General features: G+C 40.0%; 2 protein-coding genes across 13 annotated transcripts in view; both read right to left on the reverse strand.

Moving 5' to 3' along the window:
• Window positions 1-54: 54 nt before the first annotated feature.
• On the reverse strand, window positions 55-9,308 carry LOC124538885 (serine/arginine repetitive matrix protein 1-like). Its single transcript, XM_047116135.1, has 14 exons — window positions 8,996-9,308; window positions 7,984-8,090; window positions 7,542-7,619; window positions 6,433-6,505; window positions 6,062-6,153; window positions 5,659-5,775; window positions 5,119-5,233; window positions 4,185-5,003; window positions 3,994-4,104; window positions 3,566-3,682; window positions 2,224-2,334; window positions 1,146-1,253; window positions 866-1,034; window positions 55-336 (listed from the first exon to the last, which is right to left on the reverse strand). The coding sequence occupies exons 1-14, from the start codon at window positions 9,119-9,121 to the stop codon at window positions 266-268; spliced, it is 2,214 nt and encodes a 737-aa protein (XP_046972091.1). The 5' UTR covers window positions 9,122-9,308; the 3' UTR covers window positions 55-265.
• Window positions 9,309-10,641: 1,333 nt separating this feature from the next.
• The window catches only part of LOC124538925 (trithorax group protein osa), a 93,578-nt gene continuing 91,220 nt past the window's right edge, over window positions 10,642-12,999 (reverse strand). For all 12 annotated transcript variants that reach the window (XM_047116192.1, XM_047116191.1, XM_047116189.1 and 9 more), the window contains one exon: window positions 10,642-12,884. In XM_047116192.1, coding sequence (XP_046972148.1) covers window positions 10,983-12,884 — 1,902 coding nt within the window. In that variant the 3' untranslated portion in view covers window positions 10,642-10,982. The remainder of the gene's footprint in view (window positions 12,885-12,999) is intronic.

Below are 12,999 nucleotides of genomic sequence, written 5' to 3' on the forward strand. Positions count from 1 at the left end.
GAACCAAAAAAAAATGTATAGGTACATCAGATTAAAAAAAACTAAGATTGATCATTTTCCTTTTAATAAACACTTCAACATAAAACTTTATCAAAACAAGAATTCTTTATATTTTGGTTACGTTCTATTTTAAGACAACAATATTTTGAAAGGACTTGACTTATAGTTTTATCAGTCAATCAACAATAATTTTAATGATATCACTTGAATATTTGACATAACCTAAAATATAATAACAGTTTTCATAAAATAAACGTATCGAGTGTCATCGTTTTCTGTGTCTGTGTTCGGAGCGAGCGCCGCCTGCCTTGGACTTCTCTTTGTATCTTGAATCATCTGTAAAATTTAATTTCAGTAAAGTTTGAAATGCTGTCTTAATAATTTTATCTTTAGTCTCAAAATAGAAAATAAAGGGCAGATGGAGTGCGAGGAATATCATAGTGAAGCCAGTGGCGTGGCTTGGTGAGGAAGGGCCCCGGTGCGGTGCATAGAAAAAGACTTTGGCCCTCTTCCCCACTTTCCCATCCCTCTTTAACTAATAATTACCCTTTAAAATTATAGATACCAAATAAGATTTTTTTTGCGCAGGGTCGTGATTTTCTATCTTCAGAAGCTTAAGGTTTAGTTTAGAGGCCCCTTCGAACTTGGGGCCCTGGTACACTGCACCACCTAGCCCTACGATGGCTACGCCACAGAAGCGAAGTAAAATCAAAAGCGACTGCAAATTCCGTGTAGTACAAAGTATTTCTGTTAATATGTTAAAAAGTGAATAGAACTATCGCTACAATTAGGTACTTGGAAATATAATCATAAATGTTTTTTCTGCTCCTTGACCCTGACCTCGTCGTAGGATATTATTAGTTACCTCGATCCCTATCTTTGTGTCGATGTCGGCGCTCCTTAGATGTGTGCGAGTCGGGGGAGGATCTCCTTCGGGGGGAGGGCGCGTGCTCTCCCGCCCACCACCACGCCGGTGGAGCGGACGCTCGCGATCTTAGGGGTGACCCAGCGTATCCAGGGGGTATGGGAGGTATCTGACAAGTTTAATCTAATTATTAAAATACTGCTACTATTAATCTAATCGAGATTTATACAATATGTCACACAATTTAAATAACTTTGTAATTTGTATTTAAAATATGTACAGGAGGATAATTGGGTGGCAGTCTGTATGGCGCCGCTGTCGGACCCTCGCCTTCTGCGCACACCAGAGGTGGTGGAACTGCTCGAGTAGGACTTTCGGATGTGGCCAGCTGTGAAAAAATTAAACTCGTATTATATCAAACATGTCTTAGCTCAAATTTCTTCAATATGTGTGAACACAGGATGACATCCCAACCTTCATTGATGGACTTATTGAAATAAACTAATCTAACTGTGCGGAAGACATATAGATCTCAATAAACTTGACTGTATATTCCCTCACGCTTATAAATCGACGAAACGGCAAAATTAACACGACCAGACTCTGGAGTCTAGAGCAGTAACGACTTTATGTGCTAACTTAGATCCAAATTCTGGGTTGCCATTTTGAATTTCTTGACAGAACAATTTAAATTCTTTCTATCAGATTGGTTACAGGCAACGAACCCGAGATGACTTCAGTAACCTTATAAACTATATCAGTCTCATTACAAAAAGTGGTTTAACGAAAAACTTTGGTTTAAACTACGGTTTAAGCAAAAACGTTATTATAAAAAAGGGTTTAGCGATAAACCATAGATTATACTGTGGACTAACGTTAAACCTCAGCAAGTCTAGTCCAGTCTAGACTAGTCCAATGAGAAATGTTTATCTTTTTCATTTATTGGGTTTACCGAAACTTATGACATTATTTTGTATAAATTTATGACAGTATCAAACTTATTAATTAAATAAACGAAATGATATGCCAAAACTCATGCTGTAAAGATTAAACTAAATTAACTTAGAAGTAGATTGCAGGACTTTAGGAATATTATTTTTTTTTGTAGATAAAACAAAAGCTGTATGTGATAAAATTAATGGGTTTAGTAAATCTTTTAAATCACGTGAAGTTTACTAAGGGGGCAGTAGAGGGGGGGGGGTCAGTTTAAATAGGTTTTGGTGCAAGATGCTTTCATTTCAAGACTTCTATCAAGAACTAACAGACAGCACCCACTGGCTGCGGTCGCGGCTGATGGAACTCTTTTAAATCAGGAACATGTATCTTCTACACTCTTAGGTTTAATTAAATAAAATCACCTGTTGCTTGAGGTTATTGAAGTCGTTGCTCATGTCGCGGTACCGTTGCAGGCATTCCTGCCACATGTTGGCCATTTCTGACATTTCTGACCTTTGCTTGTTTATTTCCTCCTAAAAAGAAAAAGTATGACAACAAAAAATCTCAATGACGAAATAAATTTGGTACTAAGATGATATTATATTACACAACAAAATTTTATAAAAGCAATCTTTATTTTCTGTTTGAACTACTACAACAGAATGTAGTATGCTAGGTTGAACTGTCAAACAACAAACTTGGTGGTAGTACTTTTTGAAAGCCGTCTGGATAGGGAACACTCAATCATCAGATATTCTATCACCAAACAGTAGTAGTATTGATGTTTTTCTGATTGAAGAGTGAGTGTTACAAGAGCCAGTGTTACTACATATAACAAATACATAACATCTTAACTCCCAAGGTTGATGGGGCATTCTGTGATGTAAGGAATGATTATTATTACAACGTCATTTTCTATGGATGACCACATAACATCAGAAAACACGTTTACCAACCTAGAACAGCTAGAAAAGTGAAATAAATTAAGAAATTTAATATAATACAATGCCCTCAAATAAATGCCCTTTTTTAATACTAAAATACCTATGAAAAGAACTTCAACTTCTAAACAAACGCTGCACACAGTCAAAACAATGCTATTAAGAGTTAACAGAAACTGACAAGCTGTGTGACAAGCGGTATCAAAGATCTTACTTATCACGCCATTAGTCAAATACTATGAACAAGTCACTCCAAGCCTATGATAAGGAGTCTTGTAAGTTGTTAAATATATTATTATACGGAAAAAATATATAATATGCATGTGTCTAATTTCATAAAGAACCGGCCATATGTGTATTCCCCCAACCGGCATTGGAACAGCAAGGGAGAGGAGGTCTTAGCCCAGCAGTGGGAAATATACAAGCTGATGTTGTTGTTGATGATCTTCTATAAACATCCAAGTATCCACGGCACCGAGAGCCACGATGGCCCAGTGGTTACAACTCGTGCATCTTAACCGATGATTTCGGGTTCAAACCCAGGCAAGCACCACTATATATAAGTGCTTAATTTGTGTTTATAATTCATCTCGCGCTCGGCGGTGAAGGAAAACATCGTGAGGAAACCTGCATGTATCTAGTTTCATTGAAATTCTGACGCATTCCACCAACCCGCATTGGAACAGCGTGGTGGAATATGTTCCAAGCCCTCTCCTTAATGAGAGAGGAGGCCATTAGCCCAGCAGTGGGAAATTTACAGGCTGTGACTCACTTTATCCACGGCACAATAGAGATTTTATCTATAATAATAAATAACTCGTACCATGAGCCTTGCGTCAGTGTCGCCGACATCGCGAGCGACGGTCTCGTAGCGCCGCATGCACTCGCGCCACAGACGCAGCTGCTCGACGGCCGATTCGCGAACATTCGCCGCAGATTGCTACATAAAACATTTCATTCGGAACATTCACGTCGATTACGATACTTTTTAATTCATACTTATTATCTGACAGTTCTCTCAATTCTTGTAACTCCGGCATTGGAAGTTGAACAAGTTTTTATTGAGAGAAACTATACATGGAAAACGATCAATATGAATTCAATGCATTTTGGTATATTATATGTTCTCTGTATATAATATAATAGGTATTAGTCTTAAATCAATTATTATAGTAGCTAAAACATGTATGCAATTTACAGCATTTCTGTAGTGTAATGTGAAATCACTGATGTGTCTAACTAAGTACTAACTTCAACTGTATTCGGACTTTGAGTTTGTGAAACGCCTTTGAAGCACCGCATCAACTCTTTCCACAGTTTCATCATTTTATCCATCGCCTCACGCTGTTCCGATATCTCTTGCTAAAATATAATTAAAATATTTAAACTAATATCATATTATATTTAACTAAACTAGTAACAATAAAACAACAAACAAATACCTTGACGACTCGCAAGTAATTACTTTTCCCACTCATCGTGCTGGTCTCACCGTCTGCGACGCTCAGCCCCGAATCCCTTTCTCTCTCCGAGTACCTATCCCTATAGTCCTCATCTCTCGACGCCACAGAGACACGTTCAAATTTTTCCAAATTTCTCCGTGATCTACGTTCTTTACTCGGCAATGTTGCAAAATTTCTTTCCGGAATGTCTTTCTCGTAGTATTTATCTCTGCCTTTACTAGATTCATATCTTCTTTCTGTATAATCGCGATCGTTGTAAGGAGTGTCCTTAATTCCATCACTTCTAGCTGTTCTTCTATAACTTCTTTCGTCAATATATCTCTCTCTATTCAAATCGAAACTTCTGCTGGCTTTTTGCTCGCATGGTCGCCGCCTCTCGTCATATTTTCTGTTTATTCGATCATCAAATTCTCTGTTGTCCCTTCGTTCGGGCACACTAGACCTGTATTTACCATTAATACAACTTTTAGTAGGGGAAATTTCGGGTGGATAACTTCTATATATTTCGCCTTCGTAGTGTTTCGTTTCAACATTAACTTTACTCGTATATCTGGCCGGTTGTTTTTCATATGGATCGCAACAAACGCATTTATCCTTCCGGCTGTCTATCGGAACAGGTATGTTGTCCTGACTTCGGTTTCTACTGTGAAAATGTTCATGGCTACGTATTCTCGAAGGCGAATAATTGTCTCTGGAATAATCACGACTGCTGTGTCGTACTGTTCGTTGCGTTTCGTCGAGCAAATCGCGACGCGATGCAACTTCACATTGCAATGACTTATGACTTTGCGAACGAGGCTGTGAGCGAAAAAGAAACAAGTGAAAATTGTATTAATTGTCTGTTTTTAATATTACCGAAATATTGCCGAATATTAAAACAAGTAATAAATGAAAATTAAAAATATTAGCTTACAACTTGGTTTATAGGAGTATAATGTGCCGTTTTCTCATTCATCTGAGCGCAAAGCTTCGCAAATGTTTCGAAAAGTGCTGCTTGGTCTAGCCCACGAGTTTCGTCTTTAGTTGGCCTGGATAAAGAGATTTTCAGTAATCCAAAATGTTGAAATTAAAAAATTAAAAAAAGTTTCCACCAATCAATCAATCAAAATTTAAATGTAATTTTCATTTTAGAACGTAACAAAATAAAATCGAAGAATAAGATCAAAATTAGCTTGCCTTACTGTTACACTAGTACACACTTTAGTAATTAAACAAAAAATACAAAAATAAACTTCAGCTGAATTGTAAGTAGGTGCCAATTCTAGGATCTAGAGGAACGAATTAAGAAGGTTATGATTGCTTCGCAATTTTCTCCTGATTAAACTTACATAGTTGTGTTAATAGGAAATATATATGTAGGAAATACATAATAGGCAAATGGCAATGAAGAATAAAAACGGTATCCTTGGATTGATATGGCAACACTGATCCAGACTTAATTGCTTTTACATACTTTTCACGTTCCCTATCGTCCCGATGTCTCCGATGGTGGTGTCGGCGTTCCCTCGAAACTGAAACATCGCGATCGTGACTCGTGCGCCGATCTCCGTGGCGACGGCTATGACGATGTCTAATAAAAAACAAAATAAATTTTAGATTTGTATATGATAACACGAAAATTAATATATAGACAATCTCTCAAAAGTTTTACTTTTTTAATCAAACTATTTACAAGGTACATGACATTGTTACAAATTATTATAATATAAAGATTATGCTTGTATAATGAATAAAGTTAATAAAATATAATTTAGTATAAATTGACACCTAATTAGTAACAAATGTTTTTTTATATATAAATTAAAAAATATATATTGGCAGTATTAAATGTATTGTTATATTTATTATTGGCTTACTTTTTCTTGTCTCTTTTAATGGCTTCTTCCAGAAATGCATATATAAATGAATCTTGGTCCTTCGGAACAGATGATATTTGATCATCACCAACCTAAGAGATCATTTTAATAAATATAGTTAACATAAATTTAAAAATTGTTGTTGTGTACCCATAACTCTTTTTTTTTTGCGCCGGCACATCTATTTTGTACGAACTTTGCTTTCGTTATATATATATTATGTATTTAATAACAGAAAATATTCAATCTTTTAAAAATTTTTCCTTGTGACAATTTCAGACAGTTGACTCCAATATAAGGACTCCACTCCACATTAAAGAACTTCTTTCCAATAAAAAAGGTTAATTTATAATAATAATGTGTAAAATCACCTGCAGGTTTGGCGAAATAGACCGTGGCGTTGATACTAGACCAGCTTTCAGAGCTAGAGATATTCCATCTCGCCTGTAGTTAATAAAATATTAAGTTCGCGTCTTCGAGTCTATACTACAATAAAATTTATGAAAGAAAGAAATTTGAACTAGAAACTGAGCTTTACAAACACAGTTTCAGTAATAAAGTAAATCTCATTAATCTATAATCTATGGTATCAAATTGTAGTCGTGTTAAAAATTTTGTACCTAACTTTCTAGGGCTGCAAATATTGACATATAGCCAGTGTGTCTAAATTTATAGTGATTTATATTAAAGATGCTATGCATATGCTATATGCAATAATTGGTAAAAAAATATAAAACCGGTGACTCTCTTTAAACAAAACTTTAAAAAAGATCTGACTTGCTCGGTCTGAGCTATTTCTTTATGCATGAAGTACTGGATTTTGAGAGAGATTGTTAAACTTGAAAATTTCATCAGGGCCAGATTCTGAACGAAAGATTGTAATACACTTCTATATTTATAAGCCTACTCCGTACGACACAAAGTCTCCTTCATTTCATTGATTAAACTATTGCCTATAATATAAAGTAAGTAAAGTAGAGTAACAGCCTGTAAATTACCCACTGCTGGGCTAAGGCCTCCTCTTCCATTAAGGAGAGGGTTTGGAACATATTCCACCACGCTGTCCCACTGCGGGTTGATGAAACGCACATGTGGCAGAATTTCGATGAAATTAGACACATGCAGGTTTCCTCATGATATTTTCCTTCACCGCCGAGCACGAGATGAATTATAAAAACAAATTAAGCACATATAAATAGTGGTGCTTGCCTGGGTTTGAACCAGAAATCATCGATTAAGATGCACGCGTTCTAACCACTGGGCCATCTCAGCTCACGATTGCTAAATATATGTAATATGGTGCGAAAAATGACCCTTGCCGACTTTTAAAATATCGTAAATGAAATATAAACGATGGATCGTATTTTTACATATACTATGGGAATTGTCACACTTACACTGCTAACACTACTTGGTTGATTCTAATCTTTAAATTCTACGTCAGTAATGTGTGGGATTTGTATTATACAAGTAATCATACGCAAGTCGACGGTGTCGGCGTGGTGAGCGAGGTCGGTGCGCTTCGTCGGGAGAACGAGACATTGAAGGACTGCTGTCTCTGTATATAGATTAACTTTATTGATATCTAGTCGCAAACTAAGTTAAAGAAACTTCTGAGCAACGGTTCTTATTGAAGAAGAGGTTTTGAAAACTCAAGCCTGGTTAAGAAACCATCTTTACTTTAATTTAAAATGTTTCAAAAATAATACAGTCTCGTGAACATATTCATAAAAAATATAGTTTTGGAGATTAACTTAAAACGTGTAGCAGTATCTCATGAGAACTTAAAATGTTTTCTATTTTGTCTTAGTATTTAGAATAATTTTAAAACGTTTATCCGTTAATTCATTTTCATTTATTACTTTCAAAGGGTCTTGCATGGAAGTCAAAAAGAAGCTATCAACGTATCTGCGTTTTCTAACCTCTTAATTATATTTGATTCTTGATCTCCATCGATACATTGACCAGTTGAAATGTCTTGAAGACTCGTCTTTGCCGACATCAGCCGACGCCCGTTCCCTTGACAACCCTGGAGGAATTACTAGTATACCGTCTTTGCAATCAGAAGCTATACCAACTTTATTACTTATATATGCATATGTAAAACGATATTATATTGTCTATCGTAATAGTATTTACATAGATAATAAATCAAAATATTTGAATTGACAATTAACATTTTTTTTTTATTTCTATATTTTTCCTTTAATATATATGAAAACAATTTAAAAAAAAATACTCTGTAGGAATATTAGTTTAGTAACATTTATGAATTCCGTATAAAATGAATCTAATAGGTATTTATCCCGCAGTCAATTAATTTATAAATATAATTTGGTAAAGGACAAATCGCAAGATCATTAAGATTTAAATTTCTCCTATATTTTGTATAGACTCCGACTCGACTTTTATTGTAAGGATTACAGCTCTTGTGAACGAACAACGAAAGCGCCGAAATAATAACGCTGATTAGGAAAAAAAAATTAAAGGGTCATTCAGTTGTAATATAATAAGTAATCGTAACTTTTATCAGAGTTTTTAGAGTTAGCAATTTCATGTTGTTTTTTGAATGACAGTGAATACTATACAACAACAGCGTGTAAATTTCCCACAGCTGGGCTAAGGCCTCCTCTTTGAGGAGGTTTGGAACATATTCACCACCCTATTCCAATGCCAATTGGTGGACTACACATGTGATAGAATTTACATAAAATTCGACACATGTAAGTGATCCTTCACTGCCGAGCACGAGATGAATTTCAAACACAAATTAACCACATGAATATTGAGTGGTGCTTGCCTGGGTTTGACGTTGGAAGCCGCAATCTTAGGTTAAGTTGCACGCGTTCTAACCACTGAGCCACCTCGGCTTTTATATGTATATGTGAATAGTATACTTAGGGTATAACCTCGCTGGTCCTCGACCATACTTACGCCAGTAGACTCGTCCGTAGCCATCGAATTACTGTCATCACCTTCACGTTTTTTTCGGGTGCGCTTACGTTTCGACGCCTCGAAAACTTTAAATACTTTCTTACTATCACTCGGCTGACATTCCATCTTATATCTTCAAATGGATCGCGAAACATGTGATTAATTTCACAAAATTTTATACATTATTCTTACCGCTTTCAAATATGTTACTTATATTACGTAATTTTAATAGTTAAAAATAATTCGGAATTTTCTTATGTTTGATAACCAAAAAAACACGGACAGAAATTATTGTGTCATTCCTAGTAATTGAAAAAAGAATACTGTTACAATGTCAATCTTTAATGCCAGGTTTGTTTTTAAATTTATAGATGTTTGCATCTATGGCAGCTGTTTCGACAGAAATCGTCCCTTAAAATGCCCAAGAAATTTATCGCATATGTTTATACAAAAAATCCCAATGAAAGTATTATCCCAACGTAAGTAAGAAAGGCTTTCGGTATTTAAGCTTTATCACACAGCGGACGGGGAAACGACGAGACTTTTGAGATAGATTTTGTAATAAAATATCAAATAATTTTATGTTAAATCGGTGTTTTAGTCTTGCTTTTAATTGCGTTTGATAACGCAACACACTGGCACACCGTCCGTAGTCTAACAACGCCATTTTCGCATAAGTTAGATGGTATTAAAGACGAATTAGTATCTTAGATAGCCTTAGCTTGATCGCAATGAAATTGATCATGAGTCATCCGTAGTGGTAAGACTTTGTACTAGGCTTTTGATAAATATCAAACTCTTATCAGATATTTCTATTATTTTATTATTATTTTCTATTATTGTGTTCTGGGTTAAAGGATGCGTGAGCCGAATAAACACAACAGATATATCTTAGCTATTAAGGTTGGTGACGCAGTAGCGTGTCAAGAAAGCTTATTATTACTTGCAGCACCAACGTCTATGGGCCAGGGTTGATTACTTACCATCAGCGTCTGTCAGCCTTTTCGCTCTTCTGTCTTCAAATATTATTAAAAATAAGTCACTTAATGCATTGTAACGCCATTTTTGAGACAAGTATGACATAGATGTTTTACTATATTATTATATATATTTTTGTGATATAATAGGTTATTTATGTGTAAAATGCCATATTTTTTGTTAAATTATTAAAAATGTTTTAAATAACTATTTTTTGTAATTTGTTTGCATATCATTCGTACAGAGATTTGTTTGAAATTATGTAAATCTCGTAAAACATTTCGTACTAGTCATTTAAAACAAGAAACGATGTTTCATATCCAGTAATAGTACTTTTTTAATCAATATTATTATGCAAGTGTGAAAATAACAATTAATTTTAGTAAGAAATATGCTATGCTGCTCATTTATATTTTTCTCATATTCATAAAACAAAAAAAACTTTAATCATAATTTGGAACCAAGGTGTGTGGAATTTTAAAATGCCAATTAGAAAAGAAAATAATGAAATCAGATTCAATTTCAATATATTATAGATTATTGTAATAATTCACATTAAACTTAATTAAAACTTATAGCCCACATAAGCTCCTCACTCCACTCACTACTCTCTTATAGACAAGGCGCTAAGGTACTCGGTATAAAATCTCCATCATAAAACCAATAAACAGATTCAAGTCCCATTTTATTATAAAAATCAAAATTACGAGTTATAATACATCTGTTTCTCAATCGAACAATAGAAATCGATTATAGCACATTGACATTCTTGTAAATAAATCATCATGGACATAAATAACAAAAATCAGATTGTACAGCCTAACGCTCGAAGCTCCGGCGCATCGAGCGATCGCGGCCGCGGCGGGCGCCGTATCACTATATGTACACGTACCCAGCGGTAGTCAGTCTGTCGCGCCCGCCGCGCCGCTCACCAACGTCACGTCACCGCGTCACGATATCACGTCACGTCACTGCATCACGTCGCCGCGTCGCGTGGCACTGAGTGTCCTCACTTGTCATCCTGTCGCGGCTCGTCGGCTCGCTGCTGGCTACAGTGGTACAGCACATCCGCCAGCTCGTGCGCCACCTTCTGGTCGAGGATCTGGCTCATGACGAGGGAAAGCAGGCGTCGCTCGTGGCGTCGGATGAGCGGGCGGTTCTCCGGGTGCTCGGCTAGGCGCAGCAGGGTAGCGGCGGCGCGGCGCAGCATGTCCAGGGACGTGCCCATGGCGTCGGGGTTGTCCCGGAGCGCCGCCACGCCGTGCTGGTTGGCCACGCCCAGCGCCGTCTGCTCGGCGCGCTCGATGAACGCCACCAGCTGCGCCACGGCCGGCGCGTGCAGCGCCACCTCGCGCGCCGCCGCGCCGCCCGCGCCCGCCAGGTAGTGCAGCAGGTTGACGGCGAACTCGCGGACGACGAGTCGCTCGGGCCGGCACAGGTCGCGCGCGAGCCCCGCGCACAGCGCCGCGATGCGGCCGCGCGGCGGCGTCGCCAGCACCAGGTCCACGTTCGCATCCGTCACGCACAGCTTGCACAGCGCCTCGAGCGCCAGCCGCCGCGGCGACAGCGGCGACCCGGGAGCGGCCGCCGGCGGGGCGTCGCCGGCCACGGCCGCCGGGCACACGCTCCAGTGAAGTAGGCCGTCCAACAGCGGCCGCGCTACCGCCTCCGGTTGCCCCGAGAGCTCGACGCTGCCGGCGATGTTGGCGCAGCAAACGAGCGCATCCTCGCGAAGCTGCGCTAACGTGTCCCACCACCACTCGTTCTCTCCGCGTAAGCTCGAACAGCACGCGTCGGCGTCGACCTCGTCCCGCGCCGCCCGCTCGTAGGCGCGCGCTCGGGCCGCTCGTGGGGCATGCTCGTGATGCAGCAACAACAATTTGCCCGCTAGTGCGAGGAAGGCGCCCGATCGCGAAAATTCCGCTTCATTACCGGGCACGAAAGTGAGTCCGCGTAAAATATTAGAAAGGGCTATACACCGCTTGGCGAGGGCGTCTCTCGACTCGTTGACCAGGTTGAGGCTGGGCTCGTCCCGCGTGTAGCACTCGTCCTCGTAGTCTTCGAGCCGACGGCGCTTCAGCACGCCAGCAGGGTCGCGAATCTGCAGCGGCGGCCGGCGCTCGGGTTCGAGTTCCATGGGTTCCGCCTCGAGGTTATCGCCGTCGGGCTCGACGGAGACGTCGCGCGGGGCCGGCTCGGGTTCGGGCTCGGCGCGCGGGGAGGCGGGGGGCGCGGGCGCGGCGGGCGGCGACGGCGGCCTCGAGCCGGGCAGCACGCGCACGAAGGGCAAGTGTACGAATTCTCCGCGGAAGCAGGGCATGACGTGAGCTCCTCCGCCCGAGTCTCCGCCGATCTGCCAAGGCTCGAGCACGTCTTCGACGTCGCGGTCGGGCTCTGGATCTTCCGGTGCAAACAGGTCTTCGTCGGAACGGGTCGCGACCGTCACGGGAAGACGGCGCCTGGATTCGAGCGTATAGTTCTCACAGGAGAGCAAACGGACGCGATCGCCGGGGTCAGGTGGCTCTGCTCTCCGCCGCGTCTTGGCTGCGGGTTCAGGGCTGGAGGGCGGCGCGTACCAAGGTTCGCTTTCAGCTGCGGGTGCGTCAAATACGTCACTGAGGCTCTTGTGGAAGTGTTCCAAGAGTAGATCGAGCAGACCGGGCATGTGCTGGAGGCCGAAGTAGCCTATGCAGTTGTCATCAAACAGGAGTATATTCAGGATATCTAACGCCCAGCAGGTTTCAGCGAGCAGGCCCGACTTAAGCGCCATCATAATGCGCCACGCATCAACCGGAGCCACGTCGGCCTTCGTCAGTCGACGTCGCTTTTCTGCGGATGGCACAGTCGCCTCTATACACTCCGCGGGAAACGTTAATTCTCTTTTGATCTGCCCGACGCCCGAAGCTGCTCCCTGTAAAACAAAAAATATAGGATATTTAAAATATAAAAAAGGCTAAAATATAACAGTTTGAAAAAACCCGCTCTTCATTTTCTATTAAAGAAACCTTTATGCATGCATGACTGGT

The sequence above is a fragment of the Vanessa cardui genome, chromosome 21, assembly GCF_905220365.1.
Source record: "Vanessa cardui chromosome 21, ilVanCard2.1, whole genome shotgun sequence".
NCBI classification, from domain to species: Eukaryota; Metazoa; Arthropoda; class Insecta; order Lepidoptera; family Nymphalidae; genus Vanessa; species Vanessa cardui.

Excerpts from the sequence above, each read along its gene's own strand:
- LOC124538885 (XM_047116135.1), bottom strand. The coding sequence starts at position 9,121 with ATGGAATGTCAGCCGAGTGATAGTAAGAAAGTATTTAAAGTTTTCGAG. Across the intron at positions 5,234-5,658 it reads GACGATAGGGAACGTGAAAA|GCCAACTAAAGACGAAACTC; the intron begins GTATGTAAAAGC and ends CTCTTTATCCAG. Across the intron at positions 2,335-3,565 it reads ACACTGACGCAAGGCTCATG|GAGGAAATAAACAAGCAAAG; the intron begins GTACGAGTTATT and ends TTTTCTTTTTAG.